Genomic DNA, 27958 nt, shown 5'->3' on the forward strand with positions numbered 1-27958 from the left:
GTGCGTTTTTCAACTAGAATGACGGCCAACAAGAAAACCAACAAGCAGAGCAAGAGTGGGGGTTTTGTTAGCCCTAACTTTAGGATTACAGGCAGTCCTACCTACATCGTAGACGAAAGTTTTCATAAACTTCCATCAATACAATATCCGATATTATACATAAATGATTAATATTGTGCTATTTTTATGTTATTTGGGGAGTTATCATGGTCTGTATTGGAAGAAACCTTGTTTGTGTATAGTGTAGAAGCAAACGATACCTCAGATCATCGCACAGGGAAAAATCACACACTACACAGTGGACCGAATAAACTGACGGTAACCTAAACAGGCAATAACTTAGAGGAAGAAGGTACTATGGTGAGTTTATTTGCCTTTACAACACAACACTGTGTATTATATTTTTTATTATTTCACATGGACGGACAAAGCAGCTGTGTGACAGCACTGTGTTGGAGAGAAGCAACCAAGCCCTGTGTTTTGTGAGCTAGCTAACAGTGCGCTTTAAGCCAGCTAAAGTTAACATTATACAGTCTTAAACTGTGTGTGTGTGATGATAAAGTGGCTTCAGCAACAGAATGGGGCAAATACAACATAAACACTTAAGAAGCTGTCATGAGAGAATGTGTTTAATTTCGCCTTACAACACAAGCTAATGTTTGCTAACCTAAAGTGCTAAGGAAGTAAGTAATACATCCTACCACCACAAGATGGCGATAGACGATTTAAACAGAGTTGAGTGCAGATGCTACGTCTCCTCCATCCCCTGAATGCTGTCTTTCCCGTGCAGTGCTGAATGCCAAAGCCCTCCTCTAGATTCTGCATGCAGACAAGGAGAAACAACTAGACTTCAGTGCCTAAAAAAACATCCTCCGCCTGAAATCAAGTGTCACAGCCAGCTGGCGTTTTGCCCGTTCTCATGCTGCTGTTCTCATAGTAGGTTTCTATTGTTGCTGTTTTAAACTGTGGTATGTTTAATATTTGCTTTTCCACTTTTTGGTACAGTAAAATCACTCAAGATATCACAGGAGTTTCCTAAAATAGTTGAACATAAATGCATAGGCTACACACATGCTGTATGTAAACACTATACAGGTACCTAGATGTGTAGTATTATTTTACTAGTACGTGTTTACTTAAACATCTGTTTTTTGCTGTTTTGTTTATTTTTTTTGACAGTGATATATTTGAATAAGTGTGGTGGAAGCATCCTATTCATCCCAGTTGGAGTAAGAGCATCCTGTGAACAGAAATGAACCATACTACTCCCGAGGCAGTGGGTTTGTACCTCATTTTTTAACTTCACTTATTTCTTTATCGGTTTCACACAAAAATATATATCACTTGTAGAGTTACCTGTAGTGTTGGTGATGGCTAAGCATAGCTGAGAAATCTAAATTGCTTTCTAATATAGCCTGTTCAAATGCCCCTTTGGAGCTGCACAAGGAGATCATTGTATAATAATATCACCACCATCGCCTTTCTTTTTGTTCCAGTGAAGAGCCTGTAGGTATATGTCATTCCATGTTTTGAGAAACCAGGTTGTTGTGGTTCAATTATGGAGTGGCAATTAACATGTAAACACCGATTTAATAAGCCTCATCTTCACCAAGTGCTTGTACTTTTCTTATTTCCATGACTTTGTAATAGCACCTGTTGTAAGCCTTTTCTTGCACCTACAACAAAATACAAAAGAAGTACTTGTAGAGGAATGTTGTGGCAATCTTCCAGTGGAGTTGAGCCACTTGCACAACCACTGCCAAGTCACACTGAAGCTGTCCTGGTGGCAGTAGTGACACCAAATGCCCCATTTAGACACTTGATCTTTGTGTTTCCTTTATTTTGGCAGCTGCCTGGCAACATGCACTCAGACCTGCATGGGGATTTAATCGCTCTCCAAGTTTTACTGAAATTATTTTGTACTAGTGTTAGTGTTAGATTACATTTAAAGCCCCTTGTAGTATTTTCTCACATTTCAAACCCTCTGATCTAGATACACAAAGGACACCTTCCTCCCAGAGGTGAATGAGTGCACGTCCTCTGTGTGTCTGCTGATTTGTATGTGGTGATGGCGTTGTTATGCTATAATGAATAGGGAACCTCTAGCTCTGTCTCCCACTGGCCAAGATTGTAAAGACATTACATGCTCAACATTCCTCTCCTCTCTCCTCTTCTCATACAGACAGTTAGACTGAAGTGGGTTGAACTGTTTGTGTTAGTGTGAGTCCCTGTGCACGTAGTGTATGCATGCTTGTCAGGGGGGATGAATGGGCTGAAGTGGAGTGTATAACAGCACAGAACCACAGTGAGAACAGCAAAGGAAAATCTGCAACCATTCAAATGTTTTAAATTAAAGGTCTTTTGAGAGAAGCGTAGCAGTGTTGTAGAAAACCAGTATAATTTGCCTGTTTTCCATTAAGGCATGCTGTAGTGATGCTGTCAAAGCTGTGGCCTCATGGGTAAAGTATTGAAACAAAGACTTCTGCATTACCATGTAAGAATAAAGTACGGTATTTACAAAGCTCGCAAAACTAGCAGTGCAATTTCATGTGTGGAAACAAGTTCAAAGCAATAATTGGTTGGCAGTTGGGATGGATATTTACAACATTCAAATACCAGCATAGTGTTACTGAAAACTGGTAACTTAAAATTATGTTTTTTTGTTGGCAAAGATGAAATTAGGTTTTACACTATCTGCTGTTTTTAAGACCAGTTACATTTACAAGGAACCACATTAGTAGCATGGAAATAAGAAGGAATCAGGGCTAAAGTAGTGTCATGTTAAATGGAAATTCAGGTGACTTTGTCTAGAAGAGGATGATTTACAAGCTGTAATAAGACGTAGAAAATGTTTTTTTTTTCAGGGAACATGCAAGAAACAGAAAGTATCAGGCCAGGTGAAATACATTAACAGAGACCAATATACTGAGTGAGGGAGGGAGGGAGAGGTCTCTTGGTCTGCTTTCCCAGGCTATGCATCAGGAAGGCTGTATTTTTTACACCATGACCAGCGCATAGCCTTTTCCTGGGGAAATCCGAGACAAAATCAAGAGAGGCTGGTGCAGGGAGGGAGAGGAGAACAGGAAAACTAGCCCTGGGAAGGAAGGAGGGAGGGAGGGTGGGAGGAGGTCAGGTACGGTGGAGGCCACACAGCATGTGAGACTGAGAAGGAAACTGGAGGTTTTGGGAACACTAAGAGGAGCACACATGCAAAGTAAAACATGCATCGCATCACCTCTTCTTTCTTTTCTACCCACCGTGGCATTCCTAAAATATGCCCTGAGAGTCTTGTCTAGATTATTTTGGCTTCAGATTCATCTGGAATGCAGAGCTAATGCTGGGTTTCTCCACTGTCCAACCAGCCTCAGCTGTTAATCCCATGTTATGGCTGCTCTGCTATGCCTGTTAAAGAAATAATATTTGACATTATGGCTACTCAGCTATGCCTGTTTTAACAAATGATATTTCCAGTATATCGCATTACTGACAAGCCAAGGCATGGTGGGATACAAAACAAGGTATTTCAAGATCTTTTTCAACAAAGTTGAATAAAATATCGGCAGTGTTACCTTGGAGGCTTTGAATAATGACATTAATTAAAACCCAGGAAAGGAGCATTTGTTTTCTAAAAGTATTTCCAAATTGCATAGATAATGTTTTTTTTTCATAAAGGACCTACTGCTCATACTATTTAAGTTCAAACACTTTTACTTTAATGCTCAAACAATGCATTGAACAGTCATATAAACTACTCCTACAAGTTTAGTTCCCTGGCATGCCAAAGGTCAAAGTGAACCCCTACCTCATATCACTCTGTATGTGTGTGTAATTCCACAGGTCTTGACCCAGCCATGCTGACTTACCAGCTCTTTGAGCTGTGGAACTCTAAAGATCTGCAGACGGTAAGAGTCACTTCTGCAGCGTGTGTCAGATTCATGCATTCAATATTGTGTGTGTCTGTGTGTGTTTACAAAGGTAGCAGGATGGAGTGTCTGCATGGAGCTCTTCCACAGGAAGGAGTAAGGAAGAGAGAGATCCTGGCACCTTTACACCTAGCTCAGCAGTGTCTGTGACAGTGTGCGTGCGTGTGTGTGTTAATGAGGAAAGCAGACCAACTGTGAGAAGGAAGGAATTTGCTTTGCTGTGAATGAACTTGAGATGTGTGTAAGGAGGATATTGAGTGGATGACATCTGTTTTGCAAATTAAGACACAGTGCAGGGTATTCTCACACAGATATTAGTTTCTCATGTAGGAAGTCTCTAATGCTAGAGTTTGCATTCTTAAGCTAGGACCCAAAGTATGTCACAAGCTTCTGTCTACTGGGAGGAAAGTTACTGTAGTTCAGCACCAGCTGTTGTGTTGCGCTGTTCTGAAAATCACTTGGTACTTACATCATTTAACTCTTAAAATAGAAATCTGCAGATGATGATTTACTAGAGAAAAAAATGTCTGAACTGTGTAATGCACACAGCTGATTTTCCCACTAAAATATTGCTGTATGGAAAGGATACCCACATGTCAAAACTGTAAATCTACCATTCAACTGAGTTTATGTTGTCCTGTTTTTCACCCTTTACATTTTTCACCATTCACATTTTACCACTCCCTCCCTCTTTTTCTTTCTGTCTGCAGCTACATTTGGTAGCCCTTCAGGGATTTTCAAAGCTATCTGAGCCTTTGGAGGCCCTACTAACAATCCTGGAGAACTGTCCGGGAAAACAGAAGGGGCGGAGCCAAACCCTTGGCCATCGTGTCCTCATAGAATTTCAGACGTGGTTTGAGGCAAATCCTCAGGTAGGCGAAGAAGCTGTTTTTGGCCTGCCGCTCTGTTCCACCATGTACATTTGTTTGAATGTTACCTTTATCCCTTAAACAGGTGAACCTGAGCTCACTCTCAGAGCAAGAAGCAGCGGTGCTCCAGCAGCGGGCTCTTGCCTTACTAACGGATACCCATCCCAGCTTTGTAGACAGTCTTATAAACATCTACGAGCTCAGTTCTTTGGATACAGCCATACTGCAAGGGCACATTGTGTGGCTGCATAGTATTAAATGCTACAAAGAGGTGCGTACTTGATTTGATTGGGGCAATGTTTTAAAATGAAAATGATTTAAAGAGTGAAATAATAAACATATCATTTGGTTTATTTGAACTCTTTCTCTCACAGGCTGCAGCACTCTGCATTAAGTTCAAATTACAGAACAATCTAAATATGGAGGAGGTTAAAGTTTTCACACTATACATTCAACTATGGATCTTACTTTTCACAGATTGTGTTCAGTTCAACTTAAACTTTTTTCCCCTCCAATTTTTATTTGCAGATGTGTGTACCGCTAATCTTGCAGGATAAAATTACACTGGCAGAGTCCTTTGTCACAGGCTACAGTGATCTAGAAAAACAACTGGTTACACTATTGGACTCCTGGTGCCACCCCAATTTCCGTGCCGAAGAAATAAACAAGTATGTTACATGCGTCACAGTGTTTGACCTTTAAACGTGGGCACTAGTGTTCTGCGTCATAAACTTATATTCTTGTGTGTCTGCACAGACGGTTCCCTCATCTTCCTCAGTCCAAACTCAGCACAGCCCAGATCCAGCCCAAAATACTCACCAAACACATTTTTCGACTTGTTGAGAAATTCAAGATTGACCAAGGTAGGTCGACATGGAATTTGCGCGCTTACTCATCTGTGAGAACGTGTATCTGTCGGATAAAAATGATGGCGACATGTTTTTTTGTGGATGCAGTACTTTGCCCCAACGCGCTGCATAAGAGGAGACTAGACTCTTTGCGCTTTCTCATGTACAAGAGATTTGTGGAGGTAGGTGATGCATTGATTATACAAAGGGCACACTTCATTTTTTGTCCAGAGTTTTTGTGAGATCCAGATTTAGGGTTTTTTATTGTGTATATATTGTAGCTATGGTGATCTATAGGATATTATACTTGTATAGATATCGTAAATCTTGCCAGTGACACTGAACGTAAACAGACTGATGACTTAAATTTGAGAAAAGTCCATTTAGAATCCACCAAGTAGTTGATCGGGGAGAATAATAAAATACTGATTGTATATCTGTATGTGTTGTTAATTGTAGAAAAGCATGACAGATGAGAACTGGACTGACCATGTACAGGTAAGTAATGCTTGAATTTATGCATTATTATAGTCGCGTATAGAGAAGACATTGTATGTTGTACATATTTTTAAATGCTTGTGTGTGTGATGTGTGTCAAGTATGTAGTGGCAGATGATCTTGAGCTGCAAATCCAGTTGGTGGAGATGTTGGTAAAGTACTGTAGTCTACGGAAAGCTTCCCAGTGGTCACTGAGATACAACATCCCCAGATATCGTCTTCCTTTTGGGGTATGGGAAACACAGCAGAGTCTACCGCCTCATCTACAGTGAGTTGGATAAAATATTCTTAAATAAATTCTGCAGATATTGTACCACACCACAGAGGAATAGCTGTATAGTTTGATAGCATGTGTTGTATTCCTGAAGTGCAATTTTGAGTGTTCTCCATATTCCCACACATTTTAAGTCCCCTGTATTGTGGTATTTCTACACTTAAGCAGCAGCTGGGTATTCACAGTTCACCTTTGCATACTCACGAAAACACATTATTTCTCTGGTCTGCTCAGACAGATATGTCTGAGTGATTCAGCACAAACTGAGGAGTGGGTGCCATCTCCATCTCACTGTCAGAGGTTCTACCAAGTGCCACTCATCAAAGACAAGGTCCACTTTGTGAACTCACCAGAAGCTCTCCAGAGGTGTCGAGGGCTCATGCTTAAGGTTTGTGACAGTTGCTATTTTCACTGATTCATTAATGAAAATGTGTACGGACAGACTGTTCAAATTTAAAATTGCTGCTGCCTTATTGTCACCTGTTTCGCTTTCTGTAGGAGGGCAGTATAGTAGGAGTTGACATGGAGTGGCAGCCTACATTTGGCTGTATGTCAACTCAGAAAGTTGCACTGATACAGCTGGCAGTCTTTGAAGAGGTATTCTTATTGGACCTCTGTGCAAGCAGATTCTGTCAACACCCAGAAACCGTTATTTTCATCAGGGACTTGTTTTCTCAAAAAAGTATTCTGAAACTAGGTGAGTAAGACTCTTGACAAACATTCATTTTAATTTGTTATATAGCGTCTGTAATATTTAAGTCCCTCACATTTATTCTCATTTAGCCTATGGTATGGCCGGTGATATCAAATGTCTCTTGGCCACCTGGCCCGAGTTATTAGAAGAACCACTAAAGATGGAGGAGATGCTTGACCTTCTTAGTATACATCAGAAGGTAACATTATCCTCTTAATTGCCTAATTTGATACGCATGAAGATTGAGTCCAGCTGTATGTCATGCTTTCTTTGTCAGTTGTGTTTGTGTACTAATTGAATGCAATTTCACTAAAAACAAATTTAATATGTCTAAATTAAAATGTGTTTGGGTTGAATAGTAAAAACTGCATTTCCCTCCATTAGTCTACATCATTTAAGACTGCTGTAAGTGCAGCTATGGAATATACTCTTGTTAAATATTTAGGATTCAGACATTTCACTTGATGCCTATGTCATCACTGACCAGATTCAGCGCGGTAAAGTAAACCAGACTCAAAATGGCACTAAAGAGGTAATGGTAGGACAGGACTGTGCAGAAAAAGGCCTCAGTCTGATGGTACAGCAGATCCTGGGAAGACCTCTGGACAAGACAGAGCAGATGTCCAACTGGGAGAAGCGGCCACTTCGCATCAGCCAAATTAGATACGCAGGTAAGGGATTGTACATGCATAGACTGACTCTGATAGAGAGATGCTTGCTCACTGTTCTCTTTTCTTCAGTAGAATGGCAGAGATTCTTTTTTTATCCTTGACAATTAGCAAGCCAATAAATGCATCTCCTCTTCCTTATGCTTTCTCTCACTTTTTAACATTCATCTAGTGGCAGATGCCTACTGTTTGCTGGATGTGTACACAGTTCTCTCCAGCAACCCAGCTTCTTTTGGGTTGCCAGCTGACCTGCGCAGCCTCACTGCAAGCCAGTCAGAGACAAGCAAAGACAAGAAGCAGAAGGAGAAACAGGATAAACAGGCAAAAAAAGAGGTTGGAGGCTATTTTTACTTTTTGTTTGGGTGGCCTTTTAAATCCTTGCAAACGACTGCTGTCATGCCATCAATTGGCGATGGACAACAAATTTTTGTTTATTCAAAGTTTCAGCATATATGCCGAAACTACAAAAAAACCCATATCACACATGAGTAGCAAATTCCAAAAACCTGGCCATGTAAATAAATACAGAGCACCTCTTGTTCAAGCAGCCAGCATGCAGGGAGGGACAATATGTATTTGACCAAGACACTTCAGTAGTTCCTATTAGCTCCAGGGGTGCAGTTGTATAACTCACCCTGTGCTTTGACCTCCCTGAACTGTGGTATAAGTAAAAAGAAAATCCCTCTATGGGGATCAGTTAAGTATCACATTATTGTCTCTGTCCATTTAGGAATGTCAGGGGGATAAAAGGGCCAGTCCCCCTCGTCCCGACACAGAGAAAGGCGCCCTGGGTGGTGAGAAGCCCTCAGAAGATTCCCCCCCTCTGCCCCCGCAGCAGTTGCGGGTGGTTTGTGACAACATGCTTCAAGGACTTGGGAGGTATCTGCGCTGTTTAGGGGTTGATGTGGTCATGTTGGAGAACACTGATGACCACAGAGTAGCAGCAAAGGTTAGTTAGTAAGACATCTAACAGATTAGAATGCTTTTTACAACATTGGTCAAAGTGTTAGGGGTGTCAAGATACCAATACTTCTTTAATAACACAATTTACCCATGTGGGAGAAATAAAGGTTTTTTTAATCTTAATCTTAATTCCAGGATTCTCAATGCAAATAAATAACAGAATTATGATTCAATCAGACTAATGTATTTTTTTGTTTTTTCTTGTGTGAATTTATTGTGTGGCAGTTAGCACAAGCTGAAGGACGCGTCATACTTACATGTGGACAACCATTCCAAAGTGTAAGTGCATAGGAACAAATCTAGTATTTTTTTCTTCTTTTTTTTTTTTTGCATCCACTAGATCAAAACATTGCTCGCCTCTATCTCCCCATATAGTTACGTTCTCAAGTGGGCGAGGGTCGCTGTCTGTCCTTGGACTGCTCAGAAAAGGCCAGAGACCAGGCTGTTCGAGTCCTCAGACACTTCAATGTCCAGCCCACTCCCAGTGATATATTCAGCCGCTGTCAGGTACTTGTGTGTGTGTGTGTGTGTGTGTGTGTGTGTGTGTGTGTGAAAGATGATGGAAGTAAAAGCAGCATTAGTATCTAGAAGGTATTTCTGTACATTTAAGGACAATCTCATCCAGTTTATTTTCTGGCTTATAAGAACAAAGCATGTACTAAGCTGTCTAAACTAGATACAGTATACTACTACATGAGTCTGATTGATTACTTCTGTATGGATACATTAGGATACATTAAAAAAGTAATTAATCAAGTTCTTATTGATGTTTGTGCAGCCTGTAAGGAATGTTTGTTAAGCAGTTACTATCAAATAACTATCTGATTTATGACACCTGACCTGCAGATATCTTTGTGGGTGGCTGTCTTGGACTGTTGTGTTTACGGTTAGGGGTGACTGGCCGGGGGATCTTTCTAAAATAGCTTCTAAATAGCTTGCTCCTAGTAGGGGGGTCCAACTGTGTTGAGATATGTTACAAACCGGGACCACCTTGATGCTACCTCCTGTCTTGATGACATAGACACCTGCGCACACACAAACAAACAAACAAACATGAATAGCCAGTTACCAAATGGTCTTCCATCTTTCTACCCTGTTTATTGCTTACTCATGATATATTATTGTCATAGGAGGCCCAAATATCACCTTTAAAACAATTTAAGTGTCTCACTTTGCCAGTTACAGCTGTACTAAAGATCTTTACCATTATTTCAGACTTTTTATAAATAAGGTAATTCATGCCAATTTAAAACCAGATCGTTTTCACATTATCAAAAAACTGCAAACATCTGTATGCAATGCGCAAGAATTGCTTAAAAATGTTGTTTTTGTTTTAGTTAGATGTTAAATACTACTGTGCTCCTTCATTGCCCACCCAGGCAAAAGTTAACCCCTTTGTTATCTGATTGTAAAGCTCTCTTATTAGCATTAGATGGGTTAGTTTCTCCCCCTTTTGTCTCTATTTGTGTCTCCCTCTCATTCACACATGCAACTAATGAATGTCACGAGAAAAGAGAAGTTAAAACAAAAAGAGAGAAAAGACAGGACTTATATCTATCCTCTGCATATGTAAGGATTGGAGGGGAAAGGGTTAATGTTTGTGTATCAATAGGCCACACTGAAATTTTAGAGGCATAGGAATGTGTGACCAGCTTGGAGACCCCAAGAGGGGAAATGGAGATGTAGAAGAGCCCCATGTGTATATGTCTTCATAGTTGGACAATGAAGAAAAACTTCATCACATTGTTTTTATTATTTAATGTGTCATAGTGTTTGGTGGATTTATAGTATCACTGTGGCTCTGAAAGAAAAACCTTGAGAAAAAATTCTGAGATGCACTCTTAGGTGTTTGTAAAGTCTGTAAGTCTAATGGGTCCATTAGAAATTTCAGTCACATTAATTATTATAATTTATATTCTCCTTATAATTTAAATAATGTATCTAAAGCTGTGATGAGCCTTTCATTTTATGTTTTTGCATTTGACAATTTATCCATGAGGGTTCCCATATTCAGCAATATCATATCAGGTAATCCCCACCACTTATAATGCCTGCTGAGCTTATACTTTCCATGTGAACACACACGCACACAAACTCACACACACTTCCGTTGGGTTGTGCAGTTCCATCAGATGCACCATTCTGGCCTTTTATAGACATGTTGAGATAGCAGAGATTGCCTGAGAGATAGACATGAAACCAACCAAACACTCACACATAGACAGTGATACACATACACTCTCAAAACCCCAATCTGACACCATCATGCATTCACTCACCTCAGCACCTTCAAACACACACACACAACAGTTGAGACACATTCACACTCATACTCAGCCGTAGACACTTTTGCAGCCAAAACACTGGTTCCCACGCACCAGACTACTGGGGAAGTGAAAACAAGAGCAACAGGAACCGCCGCACTGTGAGAGGGAGGGGTGGGATAGATGGGGGAGGGAGGGGGGAGACTGAGAGGGAGAGAGGGGAGAGAGAAAGGTTTGAACAGAACTGAAGGCAGTTAAGAAAAAGCAGGTGAGTCAGTAATAAGGAAAGCTAAAAAGAAGTTGTTCAAAGAGCAGTTTCTGTGTGTGTGTTTGTATGTTGGGGTGGGATCAGTTTTCTAAGTTTGACGATTGAAGAATAGTGAGAGGAAGAGAGAGAGTGAAGGAGGAGGGGTAGAGGAGAGCAAGGCGATAGAAAGACTTGTCTGTCCTTTTGATCTACAAAAGAGCTGTGGGCTGAGAAACAGGAGGAATGTGAGAGGTTGAGACATGTTTAATGTTAACCTTCACTGACTGTGTGCATGTGTATGTGCACTGAAAGATACACATGTGTATTAAATCATGGTCAGCATGTTTTAATCACATGAACACATAGCATTTGTACATGACCACAGATATGCTGTGTCATATTTTCGTCACACTAACACTAAACTCAAACCCACATTCTGACATTTTTACAAATGTGCGCAAATGCTTGACACTTCTGCTACCAGGCATTTATGTCTCTGTGCATGTATCATTCCTTCTGGTGACAAAACAGGAGTTGCATTTGTGTGCCCCCCCCCCCCCCCCCCCCCAAATCCTCCTCTAGGGACGAGAGGGAACGGCAACAAGAAGGGGAGGAGGAGATAGTGGTGAGGGGGGAGGGGGGGCATTCCATAGGCACGCCAAGACATTCCAAGGGAAACCATCCCAAATATTTCCCACTGTGTGTGGTGAGGGCTTTGCTTCTCCTGTTACACACATACACATACATGCATAGAGTTTGAAAAAGTGCTAAAAGTCAGTGTACTAGTGTTGTTCACTCAATGAGTTGACTCCTTTTCTATTGTCTATAGCTGAAATTTACTTTTGTCTTTTTCTGTTGTTCAACACCACAATTGGCAGACAAAAAACAGGCAGTTATGAGTAACTGTAAGGCTAACTGTACATCCATCTCTAAGCCCATTGTAATTGCTGTGTCACTCAAGTAAAAGATGAATGAGTGAACAAGTCACACCTGGAAATATATTACAGCTTTAACTCAGATGCTAATCTTTGTCGAGGATCTGACTTCTTCACTGGAATGAAAAGTTGACTCATTGAGTTACTCATCTAAAGTATTCCCATGTGACTTACTGAAAAGCAGTGGAATTCATAAAGTTAATAATAAACGCAAATGGTAGCAAATAACAGCATAAACAGGGTTTTTTGGGAGTGGTGTGAAAATCCCCCAGACAAATCTGCAGCTGTTTGAGAAGACACAATATTAGTAGATACACATATGCACAGATTGATAAAAAAGATGATGAGCCATCACTCACTAGGCATTTAAGAAAGCAGGCCTCCTCTTTTTTTCCCACAGTCAAGTTGGCCCCAGGACAGCATAGCAGCGCAATGACACCTGTGTGCTGGTGCACACGATATGTATCTGTCTGCTTGCTTGTGTGAGAGCTGCTTGAATGGCTTTCAGGTTAATTAAATGGGTGGGTGAATGTTTATAGGTCTTCTATATAATTTTAATTATGTAAGTAGGATTTAATGAATTGAGATAATAATAATAATAACAGGCCTGCTTTCCCTTTTATTGTTTATTTTGTTATAGAGACATACCAAGGCAAATACTGTATATGGACTCTCTTTCTCCCATACACACACCTGGCTGTGTGTGAATCATTTGGAAAGTTGAACGAGGTCAGAGGCCTGGGACTGAACCCAGCCTTGTGGTTAGTAGACCACCTGAGCCACAGCTGCACAATATGTGCTGTTATTGACGTCATCTTCTGTTTGCACTGTATGATGCGAATATAAAATGAGACTGAGATGATCAGTGTCAACATCTGCAGTATGCAGTCTGTATGTTTAAACACAAATGAAGTAAAACACATCAATAAGCTTTATACCACTTGAGTTATTGTACATAAAAACGAGGTTTTGGTGATCATTCTGCCATGACAAGCAGGAAGAATGGATTTCAGGTTGGCCAGCACACCTTTATAAATATAAAAACTTGTTCTTTGTCTCTTTTTCCTAATTATTTCCTCCTCCTCACCTCTTTTTAAATTCTTTCCCTCCTTTTGATCATAAAGGTACAGATAAAATTTTTTAATTAAATGCACCATCTGTTGTCCATTGACAGGTACTCACCCCTTCTGTCACTCTCTATCAGTTTCTCCTTCTCACCCTGTGTTTGGGCCTCTCACTTTCCATCTCCCCTGCTCTCCCTCACCCACAGTTCTCACCCTGCCTCCCTGCTCTGTTCCACTCCCAGTCTCACTCTCCGTTTCAGATTAGCCAAGGCGAGGAATCCGGTGCAGCCGGCAGCTGGAATGTCCTGTTTGTCTTGCTCTGTTTGTGTGTGTGTATGTGTGTCTGAAGTTGGTGAGGCTGGTGCTGCTTTTTGATTTTGATGTGTTCCATTGTCTGAGAGCCAAGCTGCTTCCTGTTCCTGCTTTCCCCAAAAGCCTGAGAGTGACAGGGGATAAAAAAGAAAAGGCAAGAGAAATTGTGAGAAAACAGCACAGGAACAGGCCGAGTTGGAGGGATAGGAGAAATAGGAAGGAGAAAAGAACAATGGGAGATGAGTAGCAAGAAAGATGAGTCAGGGAGTGATAGATGGATGTAAAGGGAGGAGAGAGTTGGAGAGGGAGGAAGAGAGGTGAAAAGGAAGGAGAGAGAGCTTCAATAGGGCTTTTCCTCCAAACACCAATACAATGAAGTAGTGCGTAATTTCCCATGTCCCCCCACACCACACCCCACAAACACACACGCACACATAAATACACACAGAGTTTCTCAGGTGATAAAGCTGTCCTCCATATATTCAAACTGTCATACATCTGTCTTTCTCCTGCCTCATCTGTGTCTCTGTGGTCTGTGTGTGGTCTGATACTGTGGACCGCACAGGCAATACAGAACGATGTAGGAGGATGAGCAAATATGGTTTAGACTAAGCAAAACAAAGTGATAAATATAAATGGGGATAATGCAGAGAACAAGGATGTCTAAGCAATGAGAGATGCAGAGTAAAAATTGTATTTGAGGGCATGTTGTGTATGCAGTACATTTTCTAGTGAAAATAAGGACATGCATTAATCACTTAACATGTGTTTGTGTGCATAAGTGAGTATGTGTTCGTGTGTGAGTTGCTTGCCGGTAGAGGGGCTTTGACGTGGCAGAGCAGAGCAGAGCATTCCTGCTGGGTGGTGATGTCATGAGAACTAGCTCTCCACTTGCAGACAGACAGCCCTGTTTATGTTCCCCTCCAGAGGAGAAACCACACTGTGTGTGTGTGTGTGTGTGTGTGTCTGACTGCGTTATTGGCTCATGGGGGAGGTGGGGAAGCCAAGAGGCACTCGAGAGGGTCTACTTTCCCCTGCCGCTCAGGGAGAGGGAACCACTTACTGATGCCTTCCTCTCAAACATACACAGAGAAAGAGGAAGTTTCTCATGTTTTGCAGTGCACAGTAGCTGCACAGCCAGACTGCACTGTTGTGAGTGATTGCCCTCTGCTTCTAAATAGTGTCCATAGGGAGGTTGAATTCTTTGCATTAGAAAAACGAACTTTGGGTCAGCTATTGACCGCAATACCACACAGGGAACAGATTCTGTGCCATTGATGAGATCTTGTGTATATGAAACCAGTCAAAAGTAGGCCAGAAATTTGAGTTTAAATTTATTTTGCCTCGAGTGTATGTGCCCATGCAGTCATTTTGCCTGAATTACCCATTACTATCAGACCAAATAGGTATCTTTAGACATACAATATGAAAATTAGCCCGACCAGTAAGTGTGTTTTCTTCACCCAGTTACTCCCGATCTGATTTTCTTTGTGTTCATGCTATAATGGTTTCTCTTGCCATAGTGAAATGTAATCTTTGCAGCCTAGTGAATCATAGACACGTCTCCCACACTCTGCAGACACCACAATTTAGCACACCATCCAAGCATATCCTGCCCTCCATTGCACATAACCACAGTGATAATAAAGATTCTTGTCAGCTATGCTGATACCTGTAAGTGAGAAATAGCTGAGAGGTTCAGGCTTTAGGCCCACTTTAGTAGCTTGGGTAACTCCTCCACATACTTAGGAGGCAGCCATGCTTTCTCACATGTGACATGACAAATCACTGTTTTTGGGTCATTTTTCTGACCTACTATCTCAAAGGTTTTTGCACTGTAATCTCTTTAATGTGAGAGTGACAACCCTCAAGAACGTGATCATAGTACTTGTTGACATGTTGCTCCTATTCCTTGAGGAAAACTAACAGTAACACCTTCCCCTATGGCTTGGAAGAATTCTAGGAAGCAAATAATGTTACCCTCCTCCTGCTATGTTTTCTTAATGCTAGGTTACTAACTGCATAATTTCAGCTGCCGTTCAGCTCATGATTACTGTCTTTCAGCATGATGAATGTGTGTGGTCTGTTGTCTGTGCCTAAAGTCACATAAGAGTAGGGGTATATTGATATTTTGTGGTTGTATGTGTTTTCCTGTCTTCCGTTTACATAGTTTTAGGAGTGTTAACTTGAAAAAGATATCTAACAGATCTATAAAATGTGGTTTCTTGTGTTGTGGAAATGTGTTACGTGTGCATTTGTAGAACTGGTAATCACTTTGCCTCTGTGTATGACTGGAAGATATTTGGTCTCTACTCGTTCATAGCTGGTTTTCATTTTAACCATCAGCAAAACAAATGTACACCTTCATGTTAGTTTATTAGTCAGCTTAGCTAACTGATAGGGCAGAAAAGCCATAGTGGGAACCACTGACCTATATATGTAGCTTTACAACAATAACTCTATCCATCCCATACATGTTGGCATGCTGTGTATTTGTGTAAGCTTGTGTGTGCAGTTTCTGAGAATGAGTTGTGTCAACAATTGAATTTAAACCTCATGGAGACAGAGATAATACATGGTAACCCCTCACAGTCTGTGGTTCGTGAACTAAACCACAGTATTCTGTGTGTATGTTTGTGTGTGTTTTACCTCGAAGTTGGTTCTCCTGAGAACATTGTTGAAATGTCTTATGTTCGTTTTTGCTGCTTGTACGTGCACGTGTAGGTCTTTGGAATGTGGGGCCAGTACAGCCTTAAAACCTTAAACTATGTCTTACAGTGGTTCTTCCCAAAGCCTGCTGTTTGCGTGATGTGATGCTATCAGGAGGTTAGAAGTCTGTTTGCTTTGGGAGCTCCAGCCTTGGCAGGCACACATATACACACTCGCACACATATCTGTTTTGTTCTCTCTTTTTCCTCTGTTACTGACTGAGTCAGATTAAAGTGAAAGTCCTAGCGGGATGGGAATGGTCAGAGGCAGACAGCCCCCCTCACCCCTGGGAGCAAAGAGGTAGAAGGCTGGAGAGGTCAGGCTGCTTGGCCTGGGAAAGGCCTGAAAAAGCAAGGGGAGGCACAGTGGACGGATAGATTAAGTAGATGGATTGATAGAAATAAGAAGATAGGACAAAGGAGTTATTGCAGATGAACACACAATACAACCGTGATAGCAAGAGAAGAAATGAGTTATGCAGGGTTATCAGAATCCAACTGTGAAATCACATGGAACAAGACAACCGTGAGAGAAGAGGCGATGAATTAATAGTGAAAGGCAATACATGGATGTCTTTGACTTCATGGCTATGGAGGCATGCAGGATATAAATGGAATGGAAAATTGGACCAATAGTAGGTACAAAAAATGATGCGCAACTTGTGTATTTAGCCCATTTCCTTTCCCTCCTCTTAGAGGCCAAGAAACAACAGTGTCTTGTGTCTTTCACTGGACCGCCTCCCAGCATTTAAACATCCATAAAGTCGGAAGAATTTGCTTGGATGCAGGCATTTGTGTGTACGCTTTAAAGACCACAAGCATTGCCTATGGAGAACATACAAGTAAATAATACTAGCAAGTGCATAAATAGAATGTATGTTAATCATATGCTTGGAGAAAATCACAACTCGCATATCCATTTTCTATGATTGGAGAACCATTAATGAGGCTGGGAAAGGCTAAGAATAAAAATAATATCAATAAAAATAGGCGTATTTTATGTGGCGACATGACCCAGACTGATGTGAAGCCATTAAACACATTTTGACATGAAAGACATGAAAGTGATCTTTACATAATTTCTTGAAGTTTTTCCATTCCTGTCATCACATCCTTTTATTAGACTGAATGCCTGTGTTTGCACGTGTTCTTTTAGAGGTACATGCTTGTGGGTGTGACTGGGTGTGTGATACTGTGGTGTGGTGTGGGTGTTTGTGGTTAGGGTGTAGCCTTTTTTTGCGTGAGACACTGCTATCTGGTAACTGTAGGACCATTAAGAGCATATATGTGTGAGAAGACACACTGTCAGAATCTCCCACCGACTCAAACTATAGCCGCATATCAATTAATTAATTAATGTAGCAACTCAAGCCACCCAGCGTCCCCCTTTGTTACCGGTGGAAACCAGAGGTGAGTAGAGTGCCTGAGTACCTGTCTGTCTCAATGATCCCATGGACCTCCTACATACACACACAAATACACACTCACAGGCCTCCTTGGACCCAGGGAGCCCTTTCTTTCTTTCTTTCCCTCCATTTTCCTGCTGTCTATTTTGGTCAACTGGTGGCCCGTTCCCACAGTGCTGCTGTTCCCATGGTTATCGCCGCGGAGATAGCGAATGGGGGTTGGGGTGGTGGTGGGCTTGACAGAGCGGGAGAGACAGCGTTGTTCTGTTCGAAGAGATAGGGGACTATGTGGCTGTAGAGGAGGCGGGGGTGAGGTGAGGTGGGGTGGGGGTGGATGAAGGGTAGGAGCTTGAGTATGAGTGTGTGTGTCTGTGTGAGTGTGTGTGATGCGTAGCTCCCATCAACATCACAGGTGGCCAATGAGGATTAAGCCGATACGGGTTTGTGATGTGATTTTGAATTTAATCTGTCAGTCTGTGATTGTTTTTGTCCTCAGTATCCTTTAATTGCCAATTAATAAGATCAGGTATTTGTATACAGATGATGTACACTCACAGACACTTTGACTTCACTGTCAAGCCTTATACATATAACCTCATGGGCAACTTTTTTCTGGGGCTAGATGCTGCTTCCTGACATTAGGAACTGAGGTGGGGTGCTAAAATTGAGGTGGCAAAGGAAGTGGAGGGTAAGGGGTAAAGACCAGGAGCAGGGTCGGGGGGTGGTGGTGGTAAGGGCCAGCGAAAGGAGAGAGCAAGCAAGCATGGGAGGGAGGGCAGCAGGGAGGGAGTACGGGGCTCAGAACGAGGGACGAATTCAGTTCCCACACTTCTAATTACTGTGTCACTGGAGACTGAAAGGGGACTGCCCCTGGCCCTAGGGAATTTGCTGGGGCCGGTCGCAGAGAGGGTGCAGCGGTGGAGGGAGGGAAAGGGACAGAGGGGAGGAAGGGAAGGAAGGGTGGAATTAAACAGGCTCTATGACACTGGAACTCTCTCCATCATCCTTTTTTCTGGTTTTTACCTCAGTGCATTCACACCAGAGGTGAAACCCTTCACTGTGCGTCCCATACCCCTCCCTCTTCCTAAATACCCCAACCTCTCACCTTCGACCCAATTCTGCTTAACCATGCCTTACCCTCCTCCACCTCAGTCCTCTCTTTCCCTTCAGCCTTTGTGCACCATCGTGTACTGCTTCCTTTTAACCCCCACACCCTCTTTTTTATCCTCCCCCTCTACCTCAATGCTTTTCTAATGCTGAGCATCTCCTGTTGACATGAACAAGGCTCCCAGAGATGCTTTGAAGTGAGTTTGAGTTCACGCATGCACACACACACATACACACACTGCTGTCTTATCGTACATCATTATTGCCACTTAACCCCAAGCCCTTTTCCTCTTTTATTTGCCTTTATCTCACCCTGCTATAGGTTGACTGCTGTGAGCTGCGTGCCCTGATAATATGTGTGATGACTTGGGAGAGATAAATAGATGTCTGAGTGTCTGTCTGTGTGGGTTTGTAGTGATCTGGTGAACCTTCGTAGCAGTAATTGTGATGCTATCATGCATATCTCCATTCTCTCGTGGACCAGTTGGTCAGTGCTAGTCTCAATAAAACCACACCTGAAGGTTCTGTCCTCTGCTCTGCGATATACCAGGTTAACAACAGATAACAATAACAAATTGAATGTGATTATTAAAAACAATATGTGAATGAAAGATAATTCCTGACCTGTGGGAAATACATAGGCAACAACATCTCAAATTAGCTTAAATGAGTATTCACAAGCTCCTGTGATCGAGCTGTGTCTGTAGTATAGAAATCAGGCCATGTGATAACAGGTGGTCATATATGACTCTCAAGCACATGGGAATATGGTAAAATGTACTTCACACAGAACCTTGCGAAACTTCATGGCCATATTTGCACATAATGCTGTTATGCTGAAATAATTATGTGTCAGATTATGCAATAAAGGCTGACACAAAAGGATAACATAATCTGATTTAGGCGGATGTTATGCTTAGTACGCATGAGTCTTTGTGATGTTAATTTTGTCAGAGGGTGAACCGGAGCCTCTTTGCTGACATCTGTGTGTCCACCAACTGCGCATGTGTGCACCAATGCAGACTGTACAGTCCTGTAGTCTAAACACTGTGCATGTATGGAACATGGACTACAGTTGTTTAATAAGAACAACCATGTGTCTGTGACGTCCGCAGAGTGTAACCCAGTCAACTCTCTTATATCAGAAAGCAACACATTGATTTGATCATATCAGACTATGAAAGCACTCCATACTTAAAGTACAAAGATTCATCTCTAAGTTTAGAGCAGTAAAATTGAATTGATTTAAAGTGTGAGTCTCAACAACATGGTGATGTTGAGACTGTACATGATCCACCATGTTTTTTCCTGAGGAACTCCCACATCGGGATGTGCTAGCATCCAACGTTCAAACCAGTGGACGCGCTGGCATGGCACGCATTCTGGCATGTAACATGATTTGGCAGTGCCCCACTCCAACTTTGACACCTTGTCTGTTTAAAACCCATGTGGGAGAATCGTTTCCTGTCCGTTCCCTCACAGCTCTTCAGGAGAGAAAAGTCCAGACCAGCAGCCACCACTGTCAATATTTACAGTCCTGGATGAATCACTCAGCATTACAATAACATTCCCTGCGTGCCTCCACATCAGGAAGAGATTAGAAAAAAGGAAAAGTGAGAGAAGGGGTGAAGGGGAGGTGGGGGGTGGCGGGCTGTAGGGGTGAAATATGCGCCGGCAGCGATAAACGTTGAGCAAAGAAATCTGTTAGTGGCTCTCCCATGACGAGGCTGTGTGTCTGTGTGTGCGCGCACAGACGTAGTACAGGTTGACAGATTCAACTTTTGGAATTTCAGTTCGAATGTGTGGGTGTAGTGACAGTTTGAGAACTGTTAGCGCATGTCGAGAAAAGCTGTGGATGTCGTAATGTCGGGTTGAGCGGGTGCAGTGAAGGCATGGGAAAAATGAGTGCATTTAGACAGTTTTCGAGTGTAAGCATGTGTAAACATCACACTGTATGGGCAAATGAAGGGAGCAACAGGTCTGCCTAAAAAAAACAAATGTCAAGTGACAGTTGCATAGATGCTCAATGATTGTGAGAACCATTTGTCTTTATTTCCCATATGACAGCACCACAAAAGCCATTTGTCTCTTCAGCAATTGTGCAACAGTCAAAGGAAGAATCAAATGGGCAGAATTTGGTTCCTGTAGGACTATAAATAATTTTGCTTTTGTATCTGTCTGGAGACATTCATTTCACTGTCTTTTAAAATGGAGAATGTGCTCATATTTATACATGAGAAGCTACATGAGAATTGTTTTGCTCCACCTTAACACTTAATGGGGTATGACAGTCATTGTCTGTTTACTGTCTAGCTGCTTCAGCTACAGTTTGCTGAATGTCTGAATGTTTAACGTTTATATGTGATTAACCAATGCTTGCATTATAATCCATGTCATCCACCACATTTTGCTCAGGCTGGTTATTTTAGGTCAATAAAAGCTACCTGATGGGTTAATCTAACTTTCATGTTTTTAAGATTAGCTTTTTTTCTTTATCTTTAACTCCCATTGCTCAGTAAGCAGCATTGTCAACAATTTCAGCATGTTGTTTTCCTGAGCTGTTTGGCTTAGCCAGCCCCAGCTATCTGGCATGTAAAGGGGGGGGGGGTACTTGGGGAAGGAGAGAAAGAAAAGGTTAGAGGTGAGAGACAACCAGAGAAAAGGAGAGAGGGAAATTGAAGAAAACACTGGGAGGGGGTAGATGGAGCAGCAAGCAAGACATTAAAGAGAAGACACAGGTTCAGCTTGAGAGATAGAGGTTGAGATTGAAGGTTGAGTGTGAAAAAAACAGAATGAACTTGCTGTGCCAAGCTGAGGGAAAGCATTAGTGCTATTTGTGTGATGGCTAGACTGTTATCTGCTAGACTATTATCTTCTTCATTACCCCTTTTAGTGAGCACCAATAAAGACAGACTAAGGGAGCAAAGGAGGGAGGGGGATAAAAACTGAAATGTAGAGGCCAAATGAAGGGTGAGAAACTGGTCGAGAGTGTAAAAACAAAGTTAACAAGAGAAAGAAACACCAGATTGAGCAAGAGTTAAACACAGAGGGAGAGGGACTCAGCAAGCAATGCAGAAGATTAGAAACATTCTTCTACATACAGTTTATAGTTTTTGTTTTATAAGTGAAGAAATTGAGACTATGAAGGGACCAGTGTTAATTTTGGCAGCAATTTCGGATTTAGTTTTTATTTTAGTCTTGTGACTAAAATGTCATTTGATTTTAGTCACGTTTTAGTCATCAACATTTTTAAAGTTTTAGTCTAGTTTTAGTCGACTAAATATCAAATAATTTTAGTCGACTAAATCTGCCGTGGATTTAGTCGACTAAAATTCTATGATATATATTTTTCATGAAATATTTAAGGTTTGATTGTGCAATAAAAACAGGCACAGCTTTAACTTGTGTTATTTGAAACAAACATCTCTTTATTTAATTGCTATTACCTTTTCACAAAAGCAGCAGTGAACAGTGAGCTGCTCTCCCTGAATACACTGTTCAGTCATGACCTTCTTCATGAATCCTCCATAACTACAGCAAAACACTTCAGTGACAACTTAGAAACAGGTCGCATGCTGTAAAACCATCAGCAGCGGGGTCTTCATTTATAGATTTTGTCACGTGTATCTTTGAACGGAAGTTAAGATGACTCGTCTGCAAATGTCGCTTCAGGTTTATTGTTTTTACCGCTGATAGTCGCTCCGCACGGTTTGTAAACCGTCTTGATTGTCTTGAAATTAAACGTGTCTGTGTGTCTGTTCTCCTGTTTTGTGTGACCATGCATGAGGACGCCTTCTTCCAGCATCGCGGCGCAACGTCCTTACACAGAGAGAGCACTTCTGATTGGCTCTCTGCTGCTGTCTCCTGATTCGTCCCTCCCTTCCACAAACAAAATTTGCTCTGATTGGATCTCGTCTCCATCAATAATTTCGTCTCGTTTTTATTCGTTGACGAAAGTGTCAATCCATTTCGTCTTCGTTTTTGGCACCATGCGTTAGTTTTTATTTAGTTATCGTCTCGTTTTTATCAGCAAAAAAAGGTCGTTAACGAAAACTATGACGAAAATGATTCGTCAACAAAATTAACACTGGAAGGGACACATTATTTTAGATTCTGAAATGTAAAGCAGCCACCTTTTGCTTTGCTTTTGCGCACTTGGTATTCTCTCAATCAGCTTCATGAGGCACCTCGAGCTTCCACATGTCTTGATGGAGTTCGTTTAGCACTTAGTGGCTGCTTTGCCTTCACTCTGCAGTCCATCTCAGCCATTTCAGGTGCGTTCAGATCTGGCAACTGTGGAGGCCGGGTCATCAGACACAGCACACTGTTACTCTCCTTGGTCAAATAGCCCTTACAGAGCCCGGAGGTGTGTTTGGGGTCATTGTCCTGTTAAATAACAAATGATGGTTGCACTAAATGCAGACCAGATGAGACGCATGTAGCTGAAGAATGGCTGCATGTGTGGTCAATATACAGCTAACAGCATCAGGATTTTGCATCCCTGGGAAAATCCCAGTGGGACTTGTATAATTTTCCCTTCATGCAGGTGAAATGAGTGGGTGCAATATGATTCAGGGAAGGGTGTGTGGTGGTGTGAGTTTTTATATCTTTTTGCATGCCTGAGCAGTATGTGTGAGCATTTGTGTATATGTATGTACATGTGCATGAGTCAGAGGAAGGTGTGTGATGTCGAGTCCGGGCAGGCTCTGCTGTGGTCCAAGTTCAGGTTGCTGTCAGGTGGTAGTGGTTAGTTAACAGAGCTGGTAATTACCTCGGACTGTTGGGCTGAGATACTGGCCAGATGCCCTCGGGATACTGTGGGAAAGTACATTTAGTAGGTCATGCTGCAGTATCTCCCTCATCTTCCTGCAGCAGCTGAAAAGTGACCCTTTGCATATACGGGAAGAATTTATTTGGAAAGCATGTACCAACACATCACTTTTTAAAACTTGCTTGCAATCGATTTTTAATGTTATTGTTAGCAAAATGCTGTTTGAGTAGACAACAGCAATTGATGTCCTGCAGCTAATTTATGCTAAATTACAATACAATGATTTTCCCCCTTGTACACACAATGAATTTATTTACATTTTCCCCAAAGTGCTCAGTGGAGTAATGATATTTGGTTTTGTGATATTCGCTCGCGTCTTTAATTACTGGTGTTGCATTGCTGGCTAGCGGCAGCTGCTCATGCACTATTTTCCACTTAAAGATAAGGGCTTGATTTAAAGATTAACACTGTGAAATGATGCCAACTTTTTTAGAATCAGATTATTTTTCCAAAGACATCCAAATCACTTCATATGACCTTGGAGTTCTGTAATATGTGGTGGATTTTTCCAGCTACCACAAAGTTGTGTTTCTGCCCAACACATTAAAGCAGGTTGAAGGTGACAGAGTCAGACACAAGATGAAGAAACCAATAAAATTTGTTTTCATTTTTTTTTCTTTCCTTTTAAATAAAAACTGCCTTCTCAAAGTGAGACGATGAAGTTCCCCCCTACCCCCCTTCTATCCAGTTCCCACACTGCCCCTTTACCTGACTTACCACAATTTGAATCAAATCACCAGTGCCCAATTGGCTGGTCTAACCATGTGACCTACATCGGGGCCTAAAAAGCACCGCCTTTTGAGATTGGTCGAGGATTTTCCCATGGGAGCTGCAGAGCCAGTGCAGTGTGTGTGTGTGTTTGTGTGTGTGTGAGCACGTAAGGGGAAAAAAGCCCTCCTCTCACCCCCTCTCCTTCCTACCTCCTCTCCACTACCCCCCCCCTCTTCTCTTTTTTTTTTTTCCACCACCTCCCATCCTTTGAAACGCAGTATCACACTTTAGATAGCCTTTGTTGTCACGGCAAGGAGCATTCGGAGTGTGAGAATGCAGAAGGTTCCCTTAAAGACACTGAAAGAACAAAGGGCAGACAGAGTAAGACAATGTAGCCACTGCTTACAGGTTTGTAGAGTTAGATAAGAATATTGTTGAAGGTTTCATTATATTTTAATTTTTGGTGGTCCTTTTGATCTTACAGCCTGGTGACACTGACTACGAAATGTCTCTTTTTTTGACAAGAGACCCACAGATTAAGTCATATGAAGGTCTTCGCATTACATTGGGCATCTGTGGTAACATTCCTATATAAAATGAACTATGTAAATTTAAAGACAAATGTTCTTTACACACTTATATACTCACCTGTGTGTTAACTAGTGTACTGATAGTTTTTAATTTCCAAACATAAGGGAGAAAGTTCTGCAAAGGACTGGCCTAGATACCAACAGACTGACGGCGTCACACAGACAGTTAGGAACTCTGGGAAGACCGAGATAACATAAGAGACATGCTCTGGGACTCACCAGCGTGTGAAGCCGCATATTGTTTTTCCTTCTGTTCAATCATGTATTATCAACATAATACATTCATACAAACATCTGACATCTTTTTAAAAAAAAACTGCAATACTGAGGTGGAGCTGTTGAAAAATCGAGCACCAGCTGTTTTAAAATATATTTTACTACACATTTCAATCATTTTTACTGTGTAATAGATCTCTGCAGGACCTTGTTCTGTTTTGATTGATTATAGAATTACTTCCATCCAGGTTGCATGTGTGTGAGATGTTGCGTGTGTGCCTGTCTGTCCGTGACTTAGCCTTGAGAGTTCAGAGCAGGTTCTGGCTTGCTCAACTCTGGGAAACTTTGAGCTGAGCAAATAGCTCGGTCTGTTTTCCTGGCTGCCGCCACACTCGTATGTGTGAGCCATGCATATGCAGTGTGAGAATTTGTATGCATGTGGTTTGTGCACACTGTAGTGTGGCCTGTGCGAAAAAGTATTTTGTCTGTGTGGTTCTGTGTGAGCCAGAATGCAAAGAAGAGAAAACGGCATGTACTGAGGGAAAGATGAGCTTCATTCCCACAGACAAGACAGGAGATTACACCTCTGCTATTCCCACACCTCCACTGTCTCTTGCCGCTTTCTCCTGTCCTGACCTCCATTACCACAGAGGCAAACACTGCTCTGCATGTGTACAATGAGGAGAGGACCGTAGCGTTAGGTGGGTGTGTGCTCTTTTTTTTTCCAAGGTAATGAGAGACGAACCTTAAGTGAGCCAGTCAAGGATCTTGCTTGTGAGCACAGTGTGATTTACAGCCCACCTCTAAGAGGAATGCTGTTTGCTGGGTGGAGCTCAGGTGTATTGACAAGGCTTTTAGCACTGACATGCTGTCAGGATGGCTTACAGACAAGTGTGTGTGTTCACGTTAGGGGCTGGCAAACAAGAGGTTACTAATGTCCTAGCAGGGAGACCTTTACCATAGACAGCATGGACATGCGAACATTACTGAGGCGTAAACAGCATCTACATGCACACACACACACATACACACAGTGTGATCAGATCTTTGCGTAACACTTTAACACAGGCCCTTTCACACCAAAGCAACAACCTGAGAAATATGTCTGTTTGCCATCAGTGTCCATCAACAGCGGATAAGCAACCCTTCTTTAGCCAGGTTTAATGATGACTGGCACTTTCTCTATAGTAACTATACAATTTTTAAGGTGACCTTTTCATTTATATTGATCTCTGATAGGAGTTTAGTGAGCTGCAGGCTTACACGGATGACCAGGCTGTTTACAGCCGGAGTGACTATAAATAGACCATACTCTACAACCTATATGAAATTAATATATGTGACATATTGCCTGTTTAAATAACAAAGTTCTTGATCAAAAATATGTCAAAGTACAAATGAACATGTTATGTTGTTAATCAATGATCTTGAAAAGCTGCTTTTGACGTTTTCTGCTAATGACTGCTCTGTTTGTCCAGGCATGTAACAGTGATCAATATGTGGCAGTTCCTCGGGAGGACATGATCAAGATGCTCAAACAAAAAGGTTTGCCAAACCACTTTTGCTTGATAAAATTACAAACTGTGACAAAGCATTTTTTCATTAAGGGTTTTCTGTGTATGGTACTTTAAAGTTACGTTTAGGCTTTGTGAAATTTCCCATTTTGGAATAATAAAGTACTTCTATCTATCTGAAAATACTCTTACATACAGCATGTTTTAGGAGACTTGCTGATAATAAAGCTGATAACACTGCTAAACATGCGGCTTGTTGCATTAGCTTGGTGTGTTTTGTTGGCAGGATATTTGCAGGACCAGGACAATGCTGACCAAACACCAGAGAAGTCCCATCCACAGGAGGAGGAGGAGAACCTTTGTGACATAGTGACCCCTGCTGTGACCCCTGAACTCCCCAGGTATGCCCTTCAGTGTCGCTGGGCACCTCTGTCAGGTCTGGACCCCGACAGCCTGACCTTTCCCGGGAGGGCCCCTGTTCAGCTCCACACCGTGCCCCCAGCCCTCCTGCTGAAGATACCTCTCTTCTATGTGTGCACCAGATGTGGCAAGGTGTTCTGGGAAGGCTCTCACTTCGACCGCGTCCTCTCTATGTTTCAGGAGGTATTACACATAACAGAGGAGAACACTGAATCTGCTGCAATGCCCATGATGGCGGCGCAGCACAACTGACTGCTGTACACATGTAGTATCCAGCCCGTCATGGAATAAAAGGTTCACTTGGCCGCGCTTAAATGACTGAATAGAACCATAGACTTCCTTGTAAATCTTCTTGTCTTTGATTCATTTGTAATTTTTTTTTAGAAAAATCGGTCTATAGAATAATTTTTACACCTGATCAAAAGACTGCCCTCAAAAGGAGGATCTCATTTATTTTAGCAAAATGGCATGAAGGCAGCAGGTTGTTCTCAAGTCTTTTTTAATCTCTGATCTTTTTGCCAAATGTCTCTGTTTTCAGCAGTTGTGTTTAAAGAGTTTAAACCTTTTAATTTCAGTGAACCAAAGCCGAGTGATAATGTGATGTTGTTGATGTGATGTACAGAACGTGTCACATTTATTTCTGAAAAACATGTCAATGAAACATATCTGCTAATATTAAAGGTTCACTTTGAGTTTTATATATATATATATATATATATATATATATATATATAAAAACAGTTTTATTCATTTTTGTTTATTGTCCCTCAATTGATAGTTTGACAGGAGAGACAAGAAATTGCCTTTACTATTGCTGTTTAAGGTGGCTTTACCACATGAGCCATCTGAATGCTCCCAACAGTTTTATTAAAATATCGTCCCTATTTCTGGGGTTT

General features: G+C 41.7%; 1 protein-coding gene across 3 annotated transcripts; it reads left to right on the plus strand.

Moving 5' to 3' along the window:
* The first annotated feature begins 67 nt into the window (after positions 1-67).
* On the plus strand, positions 68-27802 carry exd3 (exonuclease 3'-5' domain containing 3). 3 transcript variants are annotated; one of them, XM_028417210.1, is made up of 22 exons: positions 68-360; positions 791-936; positions 1180-1280; positions 3838-3902; positions 4634-4795; positions 4878-5063; positions 5167-5220; positions 5321-5460; positions 5549-5655; positions 5749-5822; positions 6100-6138; positions 6240-6406; positions 6647-6800; positions 6911-7109; positions 7196-7305; positions 7594-7777; positions 7947-8107; positions 8505-8723; positions 8963-9016; positions 9113-9244; positions 26607-26673; positions 26929-27802. In XM_028417210.1, the coding sequence occupies exons 3-22, from the start codon at positions 1253-1255 to the stop codon at positions 27312-27314; spliced, it is 2688 nt and encodes an 895-aa protein (XP_028273011.1). In that variant the 5' UTR covers positions 68-360; positions 791-936; positions 1180-1252; the 3' UTR covers positions 27315-27802. The 3 variants fall into 3 exon arrangements, with proteins under 3 accessions (XP_028273011.1, XP_028273010.1, XP_028273012.1); XM_028417209.1 differs by lacking the exon at positions 791-936; XM_028417211.1 differs by lacking the exon at positions 791-936 and having other exon boundaries at positions 1180-1276.
* The last annotated feature ends 156 nt before the right edge of the window (positions 27803-27958 follow it).

This window comes from Parambassis ranga, chromosome 12 (assembly GCF_900634625.1).
Source record: "Parambassis ranga chromosome 12, fParRan2.1, whole genome shotgun sequence".
In the NCBI taxonomy this organism is placed as follows: domain Eukaryota; kingdom Metazoa; phylum Chordata; class Actinopteri; family Ambassidae; genus Parambassis; species Parambassis ranga.

Bases quoted from the DNA above. Each gene is read 5' to 3' on its own strand.
- exd3 (XM_028417210.1), top strand. From the start codon at position 1,253: ATGAACCATACTACTCCCGAGGCAGTGG. The intron at 5,656-5,748 runs GTAGGTCGACAT...TTGTGGATGCAG, and splicing joins GAAATTCAAGATTGACCAAG to TACTTTGCCCCAACGCGCTG. The intron at 6,139-6,239 runs GTAAGTAATGCT...ATGTGTGTCAAG, and splicing joins ACTGGACTGACCATGTACAG to TATGTAGTGGCAGATGATCT.